A 21,636-nucleotide genomic window follows, 5' to 3' on the forward strand; every position below is an offset into this window, starting at 1 on the left:
AAAGTTCGTAACTGTTTTTGCTACAAACCTGGCTTTGAATATTTGTCCTTGTTCATTTTCTTTGAGGGCGTAGACCCATTTTCCTCCAATGGTATTTCTACCAGTAGGTAAAGTAGTCAGTTTGAATGTGGAAGTAATCCATAATCACCAAAATAAAATCCTTTCCAAAATAAAATGACAATCAGAAAATGTCTTTCACAACATAAGATAAATTAATATATTTACTCATGAGAACACAAATCTAACAAAAATAAAACGTAAGAGCTGACATAAGCAAACATTTTTTAGAATTGGAAGATGCTATGACCTGTTACTATGCAAAGAGAAGCAGAACTACACAAGCTAACATTAGCAATTAGCTAGCGCTAATTAGCGTCTAGGCTAGTATCAAATGAAGCACATCATTAGGAGAATTCACTTGCTCAAACTATCACAAGCAACTCACAGCAGTTAGTGCCAAACACACACTGGTAAAACACAACATTACTGCCAACTTACAGACTGTGTTGGCTTAAGAGGCAGCATAGGTAGGCACAGGAGTAGCTAACTGCCCTTTTCCTTTTAGACACAAAGCAGTGTCAGGTAGGATGTCAAAATAAAATGAACAGTGCCCCAGAAACAAATGAAGACTGCATGAACTTGTATAACACCACATAATATGTGGGGCGACTCTTAAGGAGTCAGAACAAAACTCATATAAGTAAATTCTTCTTAAATAATAAATAATTTGAAGAACAATTCCTCATAAAGAGGCAAACAAGATAGCAGGTAGCATTCAACTATTTTTTCCCCCATTTTCACACAACTTTTTCAATTACAAGAAACCAGGCATGTCTGTTACTGCAATATATATTAAAAAAAACATAATAATACAACAAGATTATATTAAACGGCAGTATGATCAGCAGGTTGCTTAATTAGATTGAAGTGGGATAATAAAAATGTATGATGCATTTCTAAGGTGTTTTATATTTACCTGCAAAAGCTGTCTGTAACCCAGATTAACACAATACAAGGTTGTAACTAAAGTTACCTGTGACCTAAACAGACTGTATGGGAACTCAAGACTCAATGAGTCTCTGTGAATACCAAGAAGGAAGTGATGTAACACAAAACTCATCATGACTTAACATTCTGAGAAAAGAATAAATACACTCACAATGGCTCATTTTCTGATACACAATGAGTAAAAAAAAGGAGTAAGATGAAGTGCTGCATGATGAAAAGGGCAATTAATGCATCATGTGAAATTGTGATCCAGTGCTTCTGTGGGAAATCATATCATGACAAAGCAGAATCTGCAGAATAAAGGGAGAAGACACAGCAGACGCTTTCAAACCTGAATCAGCACTCCAGCTGACACTGAGCAGAGTGAGTACACTTTTTTTTCTTTTATGAAAATTAATATTAAAATTAAAATGCAAATGCTTATTGCATAAAAAAATCAACAAGTCAGATTTTTAAGTATCTGAAGACATTTGTAGTAATTCAAACAATAATTTTTGCAAACAAAAATTGAATTATAAATTATAAAAATCTCTCACAACTATGACAATTTTTTGAGAAAGAAGCATCTCGTGTGGATGAAATGTGGCTTTTCTTAATCTATTATTTATTTTTTGGAAACTGTATTGGGGGGAAGTAAAAAACCAAATGTGAAAATTAGATTATTTGTAAATTTTATTTTTTTGTATATTTAACTCAAGTTTTCTTAACTGGGTTATCATTTTCCAAAGCCACTGTTTTAAATAAGAATATTTTCTTACAATGCTCCTACTTCTACTTGTTTTACCTAAGCCTAACCTTTCACTCTTTCTTTTGTCCATTTTTAAATTTCCTTCCTCACTTTTCTTGTTCCTTACATCCCTTTCCTCTGCTTTGATGCAAACATTGTCTTTCCTTATTTTTTTCTTTTACTTTATTCTCTTCTGCTCTCATTCCCTAAACCTTATCAAAACTCTCCCTCTGCCTTTGTTCCTTCTCCTTCATTTCACACTCCACCTCTACCCATCCCTTTTCTCAATCTTGGCTTAGCTATCTGTTATTTTATGTTATTTTATTTATACATCTTTATACATCTTCTGCATGGCAAAGAGGAATTTAGAGGTTCTATTCATTTTACATATTTTTTAGATTATTCCAGTATAGATCAAGTTAAAAAATATTTTAGAACCTATTAATGAATATAGGATACTATATTTACATCTAAATAATTGAAATACTGTACAAAAAAACATTATGGAAAAATTACAAGTGAACTTTGGATAAAACGTAGTATTAGTTATTCTAAAAAGAAGAAGAATATAAAAAAAACTGTGTGCTCACTCTGACACAGATTAAACATATAAATGCATTTATAACAGCTGACTAAAAACAAAATAAGAAACAGATTTTTAATAAATGATTGTAAAAGTAGATTTTGTCACATATTTCAGCATTAGGGATGGGTACCGGTATTGGTTCTGACATAAACGGTAGTAACCAGACCGAAAAGCAGCGCACATTTCGGTGCTTTATTTCGGTGCTTTTTTTTTTTTCCCTGAGATGTCATACACTTTGGATTCCAGCCAATCATTTTACCTTTGCAAGCGTAGTAGGCGGGCCCAGGTATGCACGTTCTTTTAAAACAGAGCTACAGATTAAAAACGCCCAAGGCAAAGCGGTCAAAGTCTGGCTGTACTTCACAGCAAAAGATGCAAGCTCAGCAGCAAAACAAATGGTTTAAGGGGATACTGTGCAAAGGAGGTAACACCTCGAATCTGATGAAACACCTGGCGACGTATAGCATTTTGTTAAAAGCTGAGAAATGCACCGTATTTGATAGCTTGCTGCAAGACCTCACATCGAGCACATCTACTGCGGGTGTGGTGCCTCTTATCGGACCTGGAGTTAGCAACATCCCCCAAGAACCCAAAGAGGAGAGTCCTGGCCCCTAGCCCTGCCAGTGTAGCAGAAATGATGACGGATGATGATGATGATGGCAGCAGCAACCATTCTTCTCTGCGTGAGTAGCTTAATGTTCTTCGTGTGTAATTTACGCTGAGTAGGCTAACCACGTTATTACATTAATGCATTTAAGGTGAACTAGCAAATACAGTCGTAGTTACATGCAGCTGTCTTGTTTGATGGCAGATACTCCCTTCACCCTGGCCAAAAAGGCTAAAATGACCAAAGAAAAAGTGGAAAACAGCTAAACGTGAGAGGTTTTTGGACAAGGTTTGTGTTTTTTCCATTGATTAAGCACTGCTTCCAGCCAAGAGTGATACCATACATGCCCTCTAGCTGCAGAAAAGGCTAACATTGTTGTCTTTTTACAAAAAAACAGCTGAACATGAGAGGTTTTTGGACCAATTTTGTGTTCTCCATTCTTTAAGCACCGGTTCGAGCACTGTTTAAGCACCGGCACAGTTTCAAAAGTACCGGTTTGGTACTGGTATCGGATAAAGCCTAAACGATACCCATCCCTAATCAGCATGCAACCTCTCTCTCATCCACCATTCACACTGCTCCGTCTCAGTCTGCTTTCCTTTTTCAGTCCTGAAACCTGTCTGATTGAGCTGCTCTACTCTTAATTTGTTCTGACTAGTTCTCCACACTTTGGACTCTGCTCACTTCAGCTCCGGTTTCCCTGTTGCTCCACGCAGCCAAACCCGCCCAGTTCTCCAGGTCTCTCTGTCACAGCTCAGTATTCCATCCTTGAACCGTTAAGCTGTCAATAATTATTTATCTTTTATCTATCCACAGTCCATTTGACTATTTGCTAATAGTTAAATGCCTAATGTTAGTTTTTGCACTCATCGGGTAAACATTAATAATTAAAATATATTAGCGTCTGTGAAACAGGAACTTTCACCACTGAAATTCCTCTTAAAGCCGTGCTGTGTGAAATACTGTGTCAGCTAAAGAAGGAAACCAAGATGGCATTTTTGATATTGTTGCAGTATTTTACATGATATTAATTTTAGTATTGATTACTATCTGAATATCATTTTTTGACAACAGTAAGACTAGAAAGTGTTATACAATTTTGAATAAAATAAACAATAGAATTCATGCAAAACAAATAGATTAGTTGTTCGTGACTGTTTTGTGTTTTGCCTATTTTATGTTTTTCGAGATCATGCTTAGCCCTCTAGTCACTTACTACAGTAAGGGGGGTGGGGTTGCACACAACCAGTCAGTTTTAACAGCTGTGAAATTAACATAAGAAACATTTTTCACCACCAAATTCAGTTCAGTGGGTGGGACAATGTGCTGTTCAGTGGGCCATTCAGTGGGTTGTTCAGTAGGTTGTAAAAGCGGGTCTTTCAATTTGGGGGGGGGATTCCCATTCCTTTTTTTTTTTTTTTTTTTTTTTTTTTTTTTTTTTTTTTTTTGTGTGTCCCGTTTGGATCTTTAGCCATCAGAATTGTTGTCTTAAGGCCAAGAAAGATGCCAAGCGGATTTATTTTACCAAGTGGATCATCATGGCCTTGCCATATTGGTCCATTTGATTGACCTTTATTATAATTATGAATTTATTTTATTTTCAGTTGCTACAAACGGGACAGACATGACTGGGGGATAGGACAGGGAGAAAGAATGAAAGAAAGAGAGGGAGAGAAAGAAAACCAAAGGGGAGAAGAGACTGTGAGAAGGGGGGGAAGAAAGAAAAAAACAAACAAAAAAAAACTCCTGGGTCACCTGTATGGAGAAAAAAAACATAAGAGAAAGCAAACAACAAAGAGCAACATAATAAAAAAAACAGCACCATCACAATAAACTAGCTAGCAGTAGATATCAGTAGATACTAAATAATAAACGATATTGTGCAGCATGCAAGACAGCGCACAATGTGCTTTGAGGCAGCAGCCAAGAAAGCTGTAGTCCGCGTCTGTGAATACCCGTGTGTACACCTGTGTGCATACCTGTGTGGATCAGCATGCTTGCATTCCAAAGGTTTCTCCATGTAACGATCTGCCATTCATTTCCTATCGCGGTCAATTTTGAGTGGGAACACCACAGAACAAAGTTCATTAAAACACTCAAAATTCAACGAAAAAGGGGCTCATCACTTTTATATGTTCAAGTGTGTGTCGTGTTTAGGAAATCGTAGGGCCTTGAGGCAATCAGATGTAAAACACAATATTTATTTATTTATTAATATTTTTAATTTGTAAATCAGTCGGATTTGACCCAAACACAACAGGAAGCTTGGTGATATAGTGCTAGAGTTAGGGTTTGGTTAACATCTGTTCTTTTTTAGAGAATTTTTGTAAGCCTGGAAACTTACAAAGTAAAATCTCTTAATAGAAAAAAAAAAAAGTAAAAATAGGCTTCACTTAAAATTCAGCATATTCCAATATTCAGCACATGGTTAAAACAAAATCCCCCTCAAGACTTTAACATTTTGATGTGTTGTCTGAAGGTCAACTTCCTCCATCATCATCTTCACGATCACCATGAAGATGCTTGCTGTGTCACTTACACTGTGCACTGTCCTGGCGATAAGCCAAGCCATTCCGATCAACCCCACCATGTCCTGGGATAAAGGCCATTGTTACCATGAAAGAATGAATTGCTCATACCTCATTGGATCATTCTGCCCTAAGTGTGATGACAATGGAAACTTCCTTCCAAGGCAGTGCTCCGGGTCTACCGGGTACTGTTGGTGCGTTGACATCATGACTGGAAAGAAGATACCGAATACAACAACACCACCTGATACCCCACCTGTTAACTGCAGTGAGTGGCTTTAGCAATGTGTACCCACATTACACTAAGTCATTCAAAAGGAGAAACCTGTACAAGACAAGTAAAAACATGTGCAATATAATGAACAGATCTAGCACACAAAATGTTAAAACATAAGTATAACTGTGCTTTTTTTAATTTTGTTGATTTGGACTTTGTTTTTTTTTTTGTTTTTTTAAGTGATAGGGGACTCAGACTGCCCAGACGGCTGGTCTCGATTCGGTGACCGGTGTTTCAACTATATCAGCACCCCAAAGACATGGACTGAAGCTCAGGTGAGCTATCATAGAGATGATGAATACAACATACTATTCATTCAGTTGTTCATATGTATTGTAATGAATACAAAATGGCTCCCACCAGATTTTTTGTCAGTTCGATGGCGGCAACCTGGCATCCATTCACAATTATGAGGAAAACCACTTTGTCCAGTCTTTGACCAGAGGGGACACCGACAACTTCCCAGAAACCTGGGCTGGTGCCACTAGCGCCGTCCATGTATGGATATATATATATATTTTTTAAATCAGTGTTATAATCCATGCCTGTACACTTAGTCAGGATTGAAATCTGACAGCTTCAGTGGAAATTAAATAGTTGCAAACTTAAACACTACCAAAATCCCACCTAAGATATAACTATGCAAGTTCACTATATGTATTTATGTATGTTTGTGTCTGTCCATAGCCTGGTTTTTGGATGTGGATTGATGGCTCCAAGTTTTACTATGAAGACTGGTGCGATGATGACGATCATGATGATACGAGTAAAGAAGACAGCCATGACAACACAAATGAAGAAGACAGCCATGGAAAATCCAGTAAGAAAGACAGCCATGATGATACAAGTGAGGAAGACAGCCATGACAACACAAGTGAACAAGACAGCCATGGTAAATCCAGGAAGAAGCGCAGCCATGATGATACAAGTGAGGAAGACAGCCATGATGATACAAGTGAACAAGACAGCCATGGCAAATCCAGTAAGAAGGACAGCCATGATGATACAAGTGAGGAAGACAGCCATGACAACACAAGTGAACAAGACAGCCATGGTAAATCCAGGAAGAAGCGCAGCCATGATGATACAAGTGAGGAAGACAGCCATGATGATACAAGTGAACAAGACAGCCATGGCAAATCCAGTAAGAAAGACAGCCATGATGATACAAGTGAGGAAGACAGCCATGGCAAATCCAGCAAGAAAGACAGCCATGATGATACAAGTGAGGAAGACAGCCATGACAACACAAGTGAACAAGACAGCCATGGTAAATCCAGGAAGAAGCGCAGCCATGATGATACAAGTGAGGAAGACAGCCATGATGATACAAGTGAACAAGACAGCCATGGCAAATCCAGTAAGAAGGACAGCCATGATGATACCAGTGAGCAGGACAGTGAAGATGACGATGATGACGACCATGACAACACCAAGAAGACAGCTAGCATCTGCATGAAGATAAATTGCCATTGTAATGCTATAAACACACACAAATACACAGACATGTACACATACCAACAAACTAATATGAGTACAGATAAAGTTAGCCTGCTGTTATTCTTACTTATGTTCTAAGTGGAGATAAAAATGTCAAGGTGGGTTTTACATTACTTTACAAACTACAGTTTACAAAAGAGTGTAACTAGATAAAGGTGTTCATTTAGTACTCCTATATTGGGGGAAAACTAGCCAGTAAGTACACATGCATTGCTGGGACAGTTAGCACACATATATTATAAGTAGACTAGTCAAAAAGCACATCTGTATTATAGTGACACGAGTTAGCACATCTGGTCAGTAAACATATCTGCATCTCAAATACACTGATCACTTAGAACATATACACAGCAAGGACAATATATGGATTGGCTTTACCATTAATGTATTTTATTTACACACTTTTTGTACTTTAATATCCTAAAGGACAATCAAAGCCATTCACATCCTTTGAGTAGGTCTAAGGTTGAAAAATACTCTGCATTAGCTGATTACTAATGTTTGCTAGGTGCCTGACAGTGAGCTAGAATCTTAAGCATGCTCTTAAGACCTTCATGTTTTCCCCACACCTCATCCAAAGCAAAGTTTTTAGAAACATTTAGAAAATGGCTCTGTCAGATTCCCCTTTGCCAATGTATTGACATAAGAGCAGCCACATATTCAGTCACAAAGAATCTACAAAATGACCCTGACCGATAGTAAGATCAGCTAAAACACACAATTTATAATTCCAGTTTGAAATTCTTAAATTCACATGTGTTTTTCTTGTTTTTGCAGATAATCTGAAGTGGTGCACTGCAACCTGCAATGACGCCTTCCCATTTGTTTGTTCGAAAAGGATCTGAACTCAGACCAGATGATGAAAAAACCAAGAGTCTTGACTATACGCACTACACATGACAGCCCCACAAAATTTGTTTCTTACTCTTTTTTGTTTTGTTTTATGTTTTTAAATGTAATCAATAGGTATTAAAAACATCTTTAGGGGTAGTTTTTCTTGTTCAACCAGTTGTTTACTGAATTTGGTTCAGTTCTAGATATAAATCCAAATCATTTGTGCATGTGAACTTGGATCAAATTCTTCTAATAATCTATTTTTGTATAATCAAGCATGTTTCAATTACTCTAAGTATAAAAAACACAATAAAAACAAAGCAACACAAATGAATTGTGTTTATTGTCACACAATAGAAATCGGGTCCAACTAAACCTAATGTCTTTGAAAACCTACATTTTAGGGACATACATTGATCAGAAAATCTGCACTGTGAGGACACTATTTGATTGACATTCCTACATCATACATACACTGATTACACCTATATTGTGTCAGAAAAAATCTTTTCATACAGTGATATGTTACCATATTTGTTTACTTGGTTAAGACACAAACCATTCAGTTAACACACTAACATCATGGAGATATCTATTAATTCCCAAGCCTACTGTGTGGGGATGCTGATCAGTCTCACCCAGCAGCTACTATAAAACCACCTGTTTAAAATAATAATAACTTTAAAATAACTTAGATTTCTATAGCACCTTTCAAGAAACCCAAGGATTCTTTGCACAAGAGTATCTAGTAGTTAAAAAGGCTCGAGGTTAAGTTTTGTTTTGATGAAGAGGTGAGTTTTGAGAAGTTTCTTGAACGACTCCAGTGAGTCTTCCAAGAAAGGTATTGTGACTCTTATATGGGAGAGTTGCAGTGGGTGGGGGCTGCCACACTTTAGTACAAAGTAACTACTACTAAAAATTAGGTTAAAGAACAAAGGTTTTTAATACATTATACTTTGTCCAGCAGCACACATTTGTGCACGCATGACTCTGTGTTGATTTTAGTGATTTCATAACATTGTACAATGTACCCTTTTGGATTTAAACAAATATCAGTTGTTTCAACATCCTAACCTCCAATCAATGCATGACTCACTGCAGGTTCTTCGGGAAAACCGTAAAACTGTTCTCACTGTACATTTTCTGCATTTTCCTAATGAAAACAACAAAAGTAAACAGGAATCAAGGAGCGCTGGAGACAGTTCCCAACACTAAACACTCTTCACACTTCAAAGAATACGTTATATAATTTCTCCTCTTTAATATTATGTTTTTGATATTAAAGGACAGTTAAGGCCACTACGTTTCTAACCAATCTGCCACTCCTGAAACTAAGAATTTCAAATGTTATTTTAAAGCAATGATGCTTTTGCTGCTATCATAACATTGTTCTGAAAAAGTTTCACTAGATAGAAACAGCTTTTTAAAAACACAAGTTACCACATTTTGTGGCATTCTGCCTTTCGGCCCCTTTGCCCTTTTGTTCATTGACATTCCCCAGACTTACCTAGTGTGGCAGTGACTAAGATTGGGTAAACTGTCCCAACAGTTACGGAACAGATCAATACAAGTGGGGGAGGACGCCTACGCATGTGCAGAGATGGAGGATAAATATGTGGTAAAATCAAATGTCTGGGAGAGAAAAGGCAGTTTGGACAGTGTGTGACAAGACTAACTTCATAAAGTACACCATGAAGATACTGCTGTTGGTTTATCTGTGTGTGTATGTCGCCTGGGCACAGGACCTTGAGTTTGATAACGAAGAGGATGATGACTTGGTGAGTATGTGTCTAAAGCGGAAACGTTTTTATATCACACATTATTTTGATTAATTCCTTTGATGAAAGGACATAGACAATAAAATATATTAAACTTACTTTCATAGTGTATCAGTTAGTTTTTAAAAGAGTGTACACTGTGTAAAGAACTATGTTTAAAATTTCAGCTGTGTTATTATCAAAATATCTACCTGTCTATCTGTTATGTTATTTTATGAAATACATTTCTTCACAGATTGGGTCTATTTTTACTGAGAAATGCTAGACTTGAAAAAAATGCATTGCTTGTTTTGTTTTATTTTTATTTATGTATCTATTTTGGTTGGGTTTATCTTTTATTTGCTTTGCACATATTAGAACTTCTCAATTCTAATTCTCAATGGACAAACGGTGCTAAAACATAGATTAAACATAATTTTAAAAAATAAGATCTACGTTAGGAGCTAAATTTGTTTGGGAGAAATTGAAACATGTTTTTGAAATAATTTCAAGTTTTTCTTTTTAAATACAGTTCTTACCAAATTTGTCTGACCACCACCGAATGTTTTGAGGTTTTATGCCAGTTCTGCCCTAAATTAAGAGTAGTAGTACTGGTAATTACCAGAATCAGAATTTTTATGTTTATCATATGATTAATCCACCAGTATGCGTAAAATCTCTAATCAAAATTGCATTGTTAATGCTAAGATATATTTTTTGGAAAACAATATTGTTGATAGTAATATTGATATCCATGAGTTTTCCAGTTTACTGTTTTAGAAAACAAAATATAAGGCACACTGTTATTTTATGATCAAGGTGACAAGTTACATTTATATACTTACAGTACTGAAAAGAGAGCACTCTATATGCCATAAAAAGAATGGCATAAACAAGTTTTTGATGTATTTATAAAATATTTTGGTCAGAGGGCCCGGTGGCGCCAGTGTCCAGCAGCCTCACCTCTGTCAGTGCGCACCAGGGTGTCTGTGGCTACACTGTAGCTTGCCATCACCAGTGTGTGAATGTAGTAAAGCGCTATAAAAATACAGACCATTTTACAGACCATTTATTTGTGCTTCCTCATTTTTGTGACGTGGTCTAATAAATGTAGCATTTTTTTAACATGATTTAATTAAGCCAGATCTGTAACAATTTCAAATAAATAATCATATATGTTTATGGAATACATTGTTTCTTTAATTTTAATATTTTGGTTGTCCAGCATAGTTTTATAGTATTCTCACTGCCATGATTTAATTTGAAATATGTCTTTAAAACAACATTTATGAAATGAGAGGAAATTTGTTACTCACAGCAGTTTCTTAAAATCTTCCACAGGCAACACCGGGATCAAATGGAACAGCTGTAGATGCTCGTGGGCACCGCCCACTACAAAAGGGCAGGGAGACCTTCACTGGAAATAGATATGCCCCTCCTCCTGTCAGCAGTGGTAGCAGGTAAGGCTTTCTTTTTTAATAAATGAAATAAAAACAGTGAAAAGAAACAAAATCTAATGCAGCCATCCTTATGATATAGATGAAATGTAATTAAATCTTATAGTATAAAATTGGCAATAAAATTTCGTTAATAATAAAATTTTGTGAAATACAGCAAAGTGGCATGATGTGGTCTGCGGTGCCACTGTGGGGGATACAAATAACAAATAATCGCCGGTATATTTGTGTCCATCCATCCATCCATTCGCTTCCGCTTATCCTTTTCAGGGTCGCGGGGGGCGCTGGAGCCTATCCCAGCTGTCATAGGGCGAAAGGCGGGGTACACCCTGGACAGGTCGCCAGTCTGTCGCAGGGCCAACACACAGGGACAGACAACCATTCACACTCACATTCACTCGCACATTCACACCTAGTGACAATTTGGATTAATCAATTAACCTATCCCCACAAGCTGCATGTCTTTGGACGGTGGGAGGAAGCCGGAGTACCCGGAGAGAACCCACGCAAACACGGGGAGAACATGCAAACTCCACACAGAAAGACCCCGGCCTGATGGTGGAATTGAACTCAGGACCTTCTTGCTGTGCAGCAACAGTGCTAACCACTGTGCCACCGTGCTGCCCAGGTATATTTGTGTGTGTTTTTTAAATTATTTTTTTCATTAAGGTATCGTGGGCGCCCCACTCCTGCTCCAGTTGGTGGCCGACAGATGCAGGAGAAAGTTGAGCAGCCCGAGGCAGGAGGATGTACACATGCTTCAGAGGAGATGGTAAAAAAAAAAAAAAGATAATAGTAACACACATACAATTAAATACAGGCCAGTGGTCTTAGGTGATGTCAGGACCAGAATACTTTCCAAGAGGAAATTATGTGGTCACAGTTGCTCCAGTGCAGTAAGAAAAGTTCCTAACTAAACACAATTGATTAACACAATATATTGCGTAGTTACAAAATGTAACAAAATAGGTTTAATGGATACAAATAGCTCTAATATGAATATCCCAGTATATTGCACAACTATATAGACATTAAGGTGCCCTTATTATTTTACTGTCATACTGTACTTTGATATTTTCTCTGTAGAGGATGTGCAGATAGTGAGGACATGCAACTATTTGGTCCAACTAGTTACTACAATGAAAAGTAAAATGAAAAGTAAAAAGTGCAAATTTTAGTGTTCAGTTTATTATGAATGTACAAATAAAATGCAAAGTCTGCCACAATTAGTTGATCAATGTTTGCTTCCATGCAAACTATGGGATAACCGCAGAAAGAAAGCACCATATGCCTATTTGTGACCAGGTTCACCTAGCTGAAAACAAGCAGTTTCCATCAAAATCAATTGGTCTGTGACTGGGGTGTTCTTGGGAAACCTTTAATTGCTGATGTTAACTGTAGTTTTTTATTGCCTTTAAGTTACATTAATAAGCTACTTTGAAGTCAGAAAATTAGAACAAAGTCAAAGAACATGTATTTTAGTGACTCAAGATAAGTTAGCTTAACTTGTTTTGCTTTTGTCCATCAGGGTGTTTTGTGTCCCACTGGCTGCGATCTAAAGACCACGTTGCTGAAGCAAGAGAGAAATGTCAAGAGGGTAAATCAAACTTATGCAATCATTTAAAGGGCGGTAGTCGTCATCTTTGAGATCTTTCCAAGCAAACATTAGTAAAAATGTTTTCTGCTATGATTAGCAGAATAAGGTTTGGTTTGGATATGAGTTTAACCAACTATGGGAAATCATTACTTTGTGAAAAGACTAAGTTCGACCTCCTGTATTTTTATTTTTATTTTTTGCAACTGTTTTACACAGAGCATTGACGAACTCAAGCCTCAGGTGAATGATTTGTCCCAGTCCTCCAACACTGTCTTCAACTACGTCAATGGCATTTCCAACTCGCTGAGGGAGAGGCAAAGGCTATCTAACGGTGCGAAAGAAATTTGCAATATAACACTGAAAATGTAAAAAAAAAACCCCAAAGATTATTTATAACTATGGCCTAATTAAATTAATTTGTACTGACATTACAATATATCAATTATAACTAATTGCCAGTAATTCTGTGAGTGTTACAAGTTAATAAATAAAACAAATACAATGAAATACAGTGAATCACATCTAATTAAATACAAAATTTTTAGAAAGGAAGCAAAAAAAGTTTCTATGGTAACCATTAAACACTGTTGGTTTATAATAGTTGTTTCATTAAAAACGCCTGCCTTAAAATAATATCTGAAAATGTGAAATGCTGAACATGTTTTTTCTGTTTTCTTGTGCTCTTAGACAACAGTAGGGTAGTTAGTCAGTACACCGACCGAGTGGAGGAGCAGCACACCTACATCAAAGAGATAGTGGATACTGTGTTCCCTTCCAATATCAGATTATTGCAGGTAAATACAAAGTGACATAGTAGTATACATATAATAGTATAATTATAATGATACAGTGTGTCTTTCAAGTTTAGGAACCATGTAGAATTTATATGATAGAAAATGAGAACAAAAACAGTACAATCAGCCTTGTTCTAATTTATAACATGTCATGACTCCAGGGGGTCCTGGACAAGATCAAGCTGAAGATACAGAAGCTGGAGAAGGCCATCCAGGCCCAGAGGGATGAGTGCAAGACGCCATGCAAGACTAAGTGTCCCATACCAGTAGTTTCTGGTAAGAAATGACAAAAAAAGCTAGAGAGAGGCTACTTGCTGTGAACTCAAACACTTAAGACTATCATGACCTGAATGACTTAGAAGCTCCACAGATGTTAAAGCTTTTTCTTTTGTTTGTTTTAGGTAAAGAGTGTGAGGACATCTTCCGTCGGGGAGGAGTAGATTCCCAGATGTATATGATCCAGCCTGATGCCTTTTACCCTCCATACAAGGTTTTCTGTGATCAGGCCTCCCAGAATGGAGGTGAGACTTTTCTTTAATCATTACTGTGATTTAATGGTTTTCAGTTAAGGTTTGTCTTTTTTACATTTCCTTTTTAAATTTGCTCCCAGGATGGCTTCTTATCCAGAATAGGCTTGACGGCAGTGTTGACTTTGGTCGACGCTGGGACGAATATCGCCGTGGATTTGGAAATATTGCCTTTGATTCTGGCAAGGGTCACTGTGCGACTCCTGGTAAGAGAGTTAAAACACAAGACAAAAATGTACTGTAACCTTTTCTTAATGGTTACACTTATTTCTGGTCAGCTACTGTAATATACCTTCTTACATGCCTACAGGTGAATACTGGCTGGGTAATGACCGTATCAGTCAGCTGACTAAGATGGGCCCAACTGAGGTTCTCATTGAGATGGAGGACTGGACAGGAGCCAAGGTGAGTTTTTAAAGGGATTGGCAGGTGCAAGAAATTATGATAGGACTAGTGAAAAAGTTTAAGCATGATAATTGTAGACTCCTGTGAATTTTAAATGTAGAAATTTGTTTATTTGATAATAAAGCAAATTGTGTACAGTTTTGAATAGTTGATCTAAAAAAAAGAAGCAATTTCAAAAAATATTTTTGAATTTAGGAAATTGGAATTTGCATTAATCGTTAGGGTCTAATAGTTAATTATCAGGAAGACATGAATGCAATATTACAGTGTTTTCACCTACTCCTTCTAATGACTATGTCAGTTAGGAATTAAATTAAAACTGGTTTCTGCTTTTAATCAGGTCCATGCCCAGTACAACCAGTTCACTGTCCAATCAGAGACATCCAACTACGTGCTTGCTGTTGGTGGTTATTCTGGTAATGCTGGCAACTGTTTCCTGGAAGGATCTCTTGAGCTCTTTGGTGAAAACCGTACTATGACCATTCACAATGGCATGATGTTCAGTACCTACGACAGAGACAACGACAACTGGTAGGTATCCTAAAAAAAGTAAATAATAAATTATTACTTAAAATATAAATACTAGAATACTAGCTGTAACAGCTAATTATCATGTTACTAAAATGTAAAGAAATCAAGCCCATCTTAGCATTTTGGATGACCCACAAATTTACTCAGTCTGTTAAATATGTTCAAAAGGATTTTGACTTTGGCTTTAACACCCCTCTATAAACTAAATGTGGCAGTAGTTAATACATCTACCAGCATCTAAATGTAATGTTATGTAATAAATGTAAATGGTAATAGCTCAGATTTAGATTTTTTCAGAAATATCACATTTTAACTTTACTCTTTTTGTCCGTACCAATCAGGACCCCTGGTAATCCCACCAAACAGTGCTCCAAGGAGGATGGAGGTGGCTGGTGGTACAATCGCTGCCACTCAGCCAATCCCAATGGGCGGTACTACATTGGAGGAGCCTACACACGACAGATGGCCAAGCATGGCACAGATGATGGTGTGGTGTGGATGAACTGGAAGGGCAGCTGGTACTCGCTCAAGGCTATTAGCATGAAGATCAGGCCTTACTTTGCCTCCAGATAATCCAAGAGTGTCGATGCACATAACATATAAAAGAAGGTGCCAAAATAAATGGTATATGACATGCAGATTTACAAATAACTAACACTAAGTGTCAACAAACTGTAACGAGAACTAAAAAACAAGGCTATAATAATGCAGGAGCAATGCAAGTATTAAAAATATGTTGGGGATGTCAGATAAACTTGTTACCAACAAAAGTAAGAGAAAAAAACCTAATTAGTTGTGAGTAAATATGCTGCGATCTGTCCTTTTTTGTTATGTGTGACAACTATAAGGATGAGTTGATGCAAACTGTCCTCGACTACTCAATAAACACATTGAGGAACATATTATATTGTTTGTGTTGGTTATTTCACCTAAGAAACAAAAATGTCTTTGCTATTTAAATGTTCTTTTGCTTAAACACTATGAGCACTTCTGTGACATAAATAAGACAAATCTGGCACCACTGGAATCATCTGCTCATTTTTGCTGCATACCAAGAAAACTATTAAAGGGTTTATGTGACAATGAATTAAATGTAAAACCATTGATTATTTAATTTTTTGCAAGTTTTGGAGTTTAAAGTTTTGATTATAATTGACAGGGATGATATCCAGTCATCCAGTAAACTCAAGTAAACATAAATATAAAACAAAATTGGTTATCAGAAACTATTTAATAAAACAGAATAAGGATACAATGGATAGCAACTTGTAACCATTCAGACAGCATTTTCACTTACACAAATAAAATTTAGTAAGTTGCATAAAGCAATGACTGCACAGCGAGGGTAAAGTAATAGTTTTATTGCCTAATCATGGAGTTTGTGAGGTAAATAACAGATGACCAAACAGGAGTGCATTGTCTGGATAATGAATGGAGGTAACAGGAGAATTTCTCAGGTTTAAAAGATGCATTGATAAGGCACAGAATTAGTAATACTGTCTACTCCCATCATCCTTTGAAAAAAGCACAGTCCACCTCTTCAATGTAATAACACAAGCTAGCTTTTGCTTGTGGGGTGTATTCTCTTGCCTGACAAAGCAGATGCTCTAAGGCAGTTCCACTGCCAAAAGTGGGAGTGTACTGTGGGTGTGTTTAGGGAGATGTCACAGTAACATCCACTAATACCTTGACTCAAAGTTTCCCAGCAGAACACAGACTGCATCATTAACGTTAGTAGTTTAACTATATTAAAATTCACCAAAAGGCTTTTTTCCCCTATTGTTTTTAATCAAAAATCCCCCTGGATTGAACTGTAAAACAGCATGTCATAAATCAGAGTTATTCTTCATGTTATCTCATCTATTCAAATGACATACCACCGAAAAATATGGAAAAGACTAGCCCACAAACTACTCACATTGCTGATCCAAATATAAACTGAAACGATAGCTAAACTTTGCAGATGAAACAAAATAATGGTTATTTAAGTAACAAGATTACAATGTGCTTCCTTGTTTTCTGTCAGCCCCATATTTAATTAAACCTTTCTACATGATTGTGATCATTTACATCCTGTCACTCCTCCAGTAGCTCCTCCAAAATGATCTGATTCTGTTCAATGTCCTCAAATTGGGTCAGTAGTTCTTTCTGGACTGTCGGGATCGTCTTGTATCCTTCAGCTGGTTCTGGGACTATGTCTATAGGCTGGAGCTTAATATGTGGGGTGCCTGCAGGAGGTAAATGTGCTTTGGCTCTTCTGTTTAGAGTCTTGTCCATGTCTTCCATGTGAGTTCGAAGGATGTGATAGTCGGGATGATCAATGCCAAATGGCAGCACAGACTGGCAAGACCCGCGACAGGCTCGTAGCTTCATGTCAATGTCCACCTGGCAACAAAAACAAGTTGAATAAGCAGTTATTCAAGCAACAAACACCATAAAGAACAAAAAACAAAGTAAGAAAAAGTATTACAAAAAATATAAATGTATCAGGTTGAACATAAGTTGTCTGAAATGTGTTTCTTTGCAATAGAGGACAATAACGCCATTTATGAAATGGAATTCCATAAATACTAACTACACTGAGTTGTTTAACGTGTCAAATATAAAATAAAATGTTTTAGGGCACTAATTTAAAACATTGCAGCAATCAGTGTCAGAAGAATAAGGTAATCAACAAGTCATAAATGTAAATATAGTCAAACAATTGCACAGTCGACCAATCAATAGTATTTGTTTATGTCTTACCTCTGTTCGATATAGCTCCTCTGTCTGTTTCTGCAGTTTGCTAATCAGTTTTTTTATCTGTTGGGACAGACTGGTTGATCGTTTCTGTAGCGTTGTGAAATTTCTGCCCAATTCTTCTGCTTGTTCCACGAATTTCAGCTTAAACACTAGAGATGAAATTCTGCATTAGTAACTCAGCATTACTTTAGTAAGTATTTACTAATTATATTATCCAAAACCACAAATCCAAACATCCCCAAAGAGTCTTAACTGTATCTGTTGATGATGACTCGCCGGTTAAAGTTGTATATGTGAGTCATTGTAGTCATGGACTTCTCTGTTGCATCTTCATACATCTCTGCTGTTTTACACACCTCCCGCAGTTTTCTTTCCACTTTGTTTTCCATCTGTGAGATCAAACCTTGGAGTCTGCAGCCAGACGGGCATTTAGAAAACTTTGGAGAAGGACAAGAGAACAGGTCAGGTTGGCAGTGCATCATAATAACAGGTCATTCTGAGTTATCATGCATCATAACAACAAAAAAAACCCATCTTATTTACACTTTGCGTTTTAGATTTTTCAGAGTAATGCTAGTAAAGTGGTAGCACGGTGTTGGGTTGAAATAATTCAAATAATTAGACAACTGCTAATTAAGCCATGTTGTAGGACTGTCCTTCATAACAATCAATTGTTATCAGTGGTGCCAGAGTATTCATGAATTATACTGATAACACTTAGTTCACGAGTAACTATTTATTTTAAGACAGATTACAAAGAAAAAATTGAAACATTAAAGAAATCTTTCCAAATTCTTTACCAACTTTGAAATTTAGTCTACATCTTGCCAGCTGTTGGATGTGTGTCAGTGCATGGGTTACAGATAAAATAAACTGGAATTGATTGAAACAATTTCATTATTGACATTTTTCTCAAATTAACTGGCTTAATGGTTAATGTGGTTATGTCCTTTTTTGGGAAGAAGAGGGGGTGTTTTGTTTTTATTCTAGGATGTGTAACTGTAATGATAACCCCACTGATCTCAAACAGGGAAGGATATCAGAACAGATGTAGTTACTGCTTAAACAGCTTAAACCTTTTGACTGATGTATTTTAGATTGCGATCCCTGACAAATAAAAGCAAGATAAAAAGTACTTTAGGTGTGCTAGTTTAAGTTTTCAAGCAATTGTGTAATAATACGTAAGTCGACTGAAAATGTTTAAATTCTACCAGTTATCAAGAGCAAATCCTGGATTCAATTCAAAGTTTTTGTAGATGTCATCTGTGCGCTTTGCACTTCAGCTAAAGGTGGCTGCTTGTGTAAGGTGATTTTCTGCCTATTGGTTTATGAGACTGAGCAAGTCAATAAATGCTGGTTTGCTGGTTTTCTAACATAGTGACCTCTTTCAGTATGGCTGGTCACCTTTGGCTAAAGCTGACATGTGGTGGTCAAGAGTACTGGACACCAAAACCCAAGTGCCCTCTTCCTCTCAAAGAGAGCACTTAAGTTGGTTTCCCTCATGTTTTCTGTGAATTTCTTTTAATTTAAGCTCAAGAAACTCAAATTATTTTCACATCCTGATATTACAATGGTTTAAACTAGCAAATGATTTTCTTTATAGTACTCATCAATAGAGTGGTATTTATGTGCTTGTATGCTTCTTACCCAGTCATCATCTAAACACAGCAGGGTCTCTAGTTTTGCTTCACATTGCTGCTTCCTGTATATCTGGGTTGCACTGGGGGACGGTCGGCCATCTTCATTCTGCTGTTTGAACCTGATACACACTGCAGAGAGGGAAAAAAAAGTCCACCTTCAACTGTGCTCTAATTCAAATAGGACAGTACAAACGAAATGTGATTTGCGTGCACTTTCTTGTGTTTATTTTGTGTCACTGATGGAACTTGTGGACTGTACAAAGATCAGTAACTTCGGGGTTGTTATTTAACATTTCCACATGAAAAACAAGCACAAAATCAATAATAGTTATGAAACTGTGAGGTGAAAATGGGCTCTATGGATAAAAAGCATAAAAGATAACTTTCCAATGTCCTTATCACCAGGCCAGAGATAAAAACAATGACCATAAAAACTTATTACATAAAAAACACAAGGATGTTACAGTTAAAATGTAATCTTTATGTAGATCCTGTTGTTATGTTGCATACTAATCTGCGCTAGACCACATTGGTGCTTTTATTTTTAATGCCCTCTATGGGTTATATACAGTATCACAGGTATTGCTAGTCACAGTTGGTATTTAAATAGTTGATTTTTATAGAGAGCTTTTCTACTCTCTTGGAGCACTCAAAGCATATTTTCATTTAAATCAATTCAAATAAATTGTATCCTAAGAGTGCCTTGGTAACTTTTACAGTTGTATGTCTCATTTAATTGTTATTTATAGGCAAATAAACTGAATGTGCCATTTTTATACTGAAATTTGAGCTTTCACACTGAACAAAAACGAATTAACTGACATTGAAGAACCATTTTTTTTTTTTTTTTTGTTCATGTTCGTAAGTAAAATAACTGCTGTCTGGCATCTTAATCATAATCTAAAGATGCGCTTTATTATATGGTAAAAAATACATTTTAATAAATAATAAAATGCATTTTAAAAATGATGGATAATAATAGTTATATTTTAGCATTAGAAATATAATTTTGATTAGAGTTTGCACAGACTGATGGATTAACCATTAAAGATTCTCGTTATTATAAATACTTTTAATTTAGGACAGCTTTACCTTACAATGTGAAGTGCCTTGAGGCAACTGCTGTGTTATTTGGTGTTATATATATATTATATATAAATAAAACTGAACTGAATTGAATTTAACAAAAAAAAATACATTAAGTGACAGCCTAATAAATGTATTAGGTCATCTATATGTGAGATTTTTTGTTATTTCTTTTAAATGGAAACAACGACTTTGTTCCTTTAGAAATCTGAGGACTCTTAACTCAGTATTTTGAAGCACAGATCAAAGAATGTGATACTGTTATAAGTTTCAGGGTTTAAAACAAAGGGATACTCAGATCTCCTTTATAGAATGACTTGTGCATAACATTTTAATGCCTTCTGAATACTTTTTCTTATTTTCGGTAATAATACTTAATCACTATCTTGTTTTCATGTTTTCACATTCATGTTTTTTAATCTTGTAATCTTTATGTAGTTCCTGTTGTTTTGATGCCTAAATTCAGCAATGCACATATAAATTTTTAAAGTTTTGAATTATTATTACCATTAGTAGTAGTAGTATTTCTTGCACTATATCATATTGTGTAAGAACTTTTTGTCACCAGTTCCTTGTGTACACACATTCGACAATACTTGCTTTGGCTACTTCTTGCGCGGAGTTCAATTTGCATGTTATGTGTGCTAACACGTCATCATCAACCCAGCAACTCTAAGAAGGAAGGAAGACAACATAACAATAAATACAATTCATCAAACACAGAATGACTTAGCATGGTTAACTGCTTTACTTTTCAGCGGCAATCTTTGACACTACAAACTAGATATACCCATTCAGAATATTTTAACATATATTTTGTATTACTCACATTATGAAATAATATATCCTTAAATTGCGCTTTATTTTTAAAATATTAATAGCAAAGTGAGTGCCAGTTATACATACAGTCTATAAGACCATATAAATACTCCTAATACCCAGTTATTTTACATGTGGTTTATTACTCTGCAACCATGTGGTTTAATATTTTGATAGATTTTGTACATATTTTCTATCTTTAAGTTTCAATTCA

The 21,636-nt window shown here is 36.2% G+C and overlaps 3 protein-coding genes across 4 annotated transcripts; 2 read left to right on the top strand and 1 right to left on the bottom strand.

The window, feature by feature from the left end:
- The first annotated feature begins 1,078 nt into the window (after window positions 1-1,078).
- On the top strand, window positions 1,079-9,616 carry LOC113019435 (protein starmaker-like). 2 transcript variants are annotated; one of them, XM_026163160.1, is made up of 6 exons: window positions 1,079-1,371; window positions 5,408-5,724; window positions 5,914-6,008; window positions 6,097-6,231; window positions 6,421-7,207; window positions 8,011-9,616. In XM_026163160.1, the coding sequence occupies exons 2-6, from the start codon at window positions 5,442-5,444 to the stop codon at window positions 8,076-8,078; spliced, it is 1,368 nt and encodes a 455-aa protein (XP_026018945.1). In that variant the 5' UTR covers window positions 1,079-1,371; window positions 5,408-5,441; the 3' UTR covers window positions 8,079-9,616. The 2 variants fall into 2 exon arrangements, with proteins under 2 accessions (XP_026018945.1, XP_026018944.1); XM_026163159.1 differs by lacking the exon at window positions 1,079-1,371 and having other exon boundaries at window positions 4,922-5,724.
- Window positions 9,617-9,680: 64 nt separating this feature from the next.
- fgb (fibrinogen beta chain) lies at window positions 9,681-16,037 on the top strand. The gene is made up of 12 exons (XM_026163158.1): window positions 9,681-9,845; window positions 11,166-11,284; window positions 11,951-12,053; window positions 12,810-12,878; window positions 13,095-13,209; window positions 13,566-13,672; window positions 13,834-13,948; window positions 14,074-14,193; window positions 14,283-14,405; window positions 14,510-14,604; window positions 14,945-15,135; window positions 15,477-16,037. The coding sequence occupies exons 1-12, from the start codon at window positions 9,696-9,698 to the stop codon at window positions 15,706-15,708; spliced, it is 1,539 nt and encodes a 512-aa protein (XP_026018943.1). The 5' UTR covers window positions 9,681-9,695; the 3' UTR covers window positions 15,709-16,037.
- A 331-nt stretch (window positions 16,038-16,368) lies between these two features.
- On the bottom strand, window positions 16,369-21,636 carry LOC113019437 (fibrinogen alpha chain). The gene is made up of 5 exons (XM_026163163.1): window positions 21,204-21,636; window positions 19,525-19,646; window positions 18,131-18,314; window positions 17,881-18,026; window positions 16,369-17,520 (listed from the first exon to the last, which is right to left on the bottom strand). Exons 1-5 carry the CDS (start codon window positions 21,235-21,237, stop codon window positions 17,212-17,214), a joined length of 795 nt encoding a protein of 264 aa, XP_026018948.1. The 5' UTR covers window positions 21,238-21,636; the 3' UTR covers window positions 16,369-17,211.

This window comes from Astatotilapia calliptera, chromosome 3 (assembly GCF_900246225.1).
Source record: "Astatotilapia calliptera chromosome 3, fAstCal1.2, whole genome shotgun sequence".
NCBI classification, from domain to species: domain Eukaryota; kingdom Metazoa; phylum Chordata; class Actinopteri; order Cichliformes; family Cichlidae; genus Astatotilapia; species Astatotilapia calliptera.

Excerpts from the sequence above, each read along its gene's own strand:
- fgb (XM_026163158.1), top strand. The coding sequence starts at position 9,696 with ATGTCTGGGAGAGAAAAGGCAGTTTGGACAGTGTGTGACAAGACTAAC. Across the intron at positions 12,879-13,094 it reads AAGAGAGAAATGTCAAGAGG|AGCATTGACGAACTCAAGCC; the intron begins GTAAATCAAACT and ends TGTTTTACACAG. Across the intron at positions 14,406-14,509 it reads GGGTCACTGTGCGACTCCTG|GTGAATACTGGCTGGGTAAT; the intron begins GTAAGAGAGTTA and ends ACATGCCTACAG.
- LOC113019435 (XM_026163160.1), top strand. The coding sequence starts at position 5,442 with ATGAAGATGCTTGCTGTGTCACTTACACTGTGCACTGTCCTGGCGATA. Across the intron at positions 6,009-6,096 it reads AGACATGGACTGAAGCTCAG|ATTTTTTGTCAGTTCGATGG; the intron begins GTGAGCTATCAT and ends GGCTCCCACCAG. Across the intron at positions 6,232-6,420 it reads GTGCCACTAGCGCCGTCCAT|CCTGGTTTTTGGATGTGGAT; the intron begins GTATGGATATAT and ends GTCTGTCCATAG.
- LOC113019437 (XM_026163163.1), bottom strand. The coding sequence starts at position 21,237 with ATGCAAATTGAACTCCGCGCAAGAAGTAGCCAAA. Across the intron at positions 18,315-19,524 it reads TGTGTTTAGATGATGACTGG|TTTTCTAAATGCCCGTCTGG; the intron begins GTAAGAAGCATA and ends CCTTCTCCAAAG. Across the intron at positions 17,521-17,880 it reads AGGAGCTATATCGAACAGAG|GTGGACATTGACATGAAGCT; the intron begins GTAAGACATAAA and ends TTTTGTTGCCAG.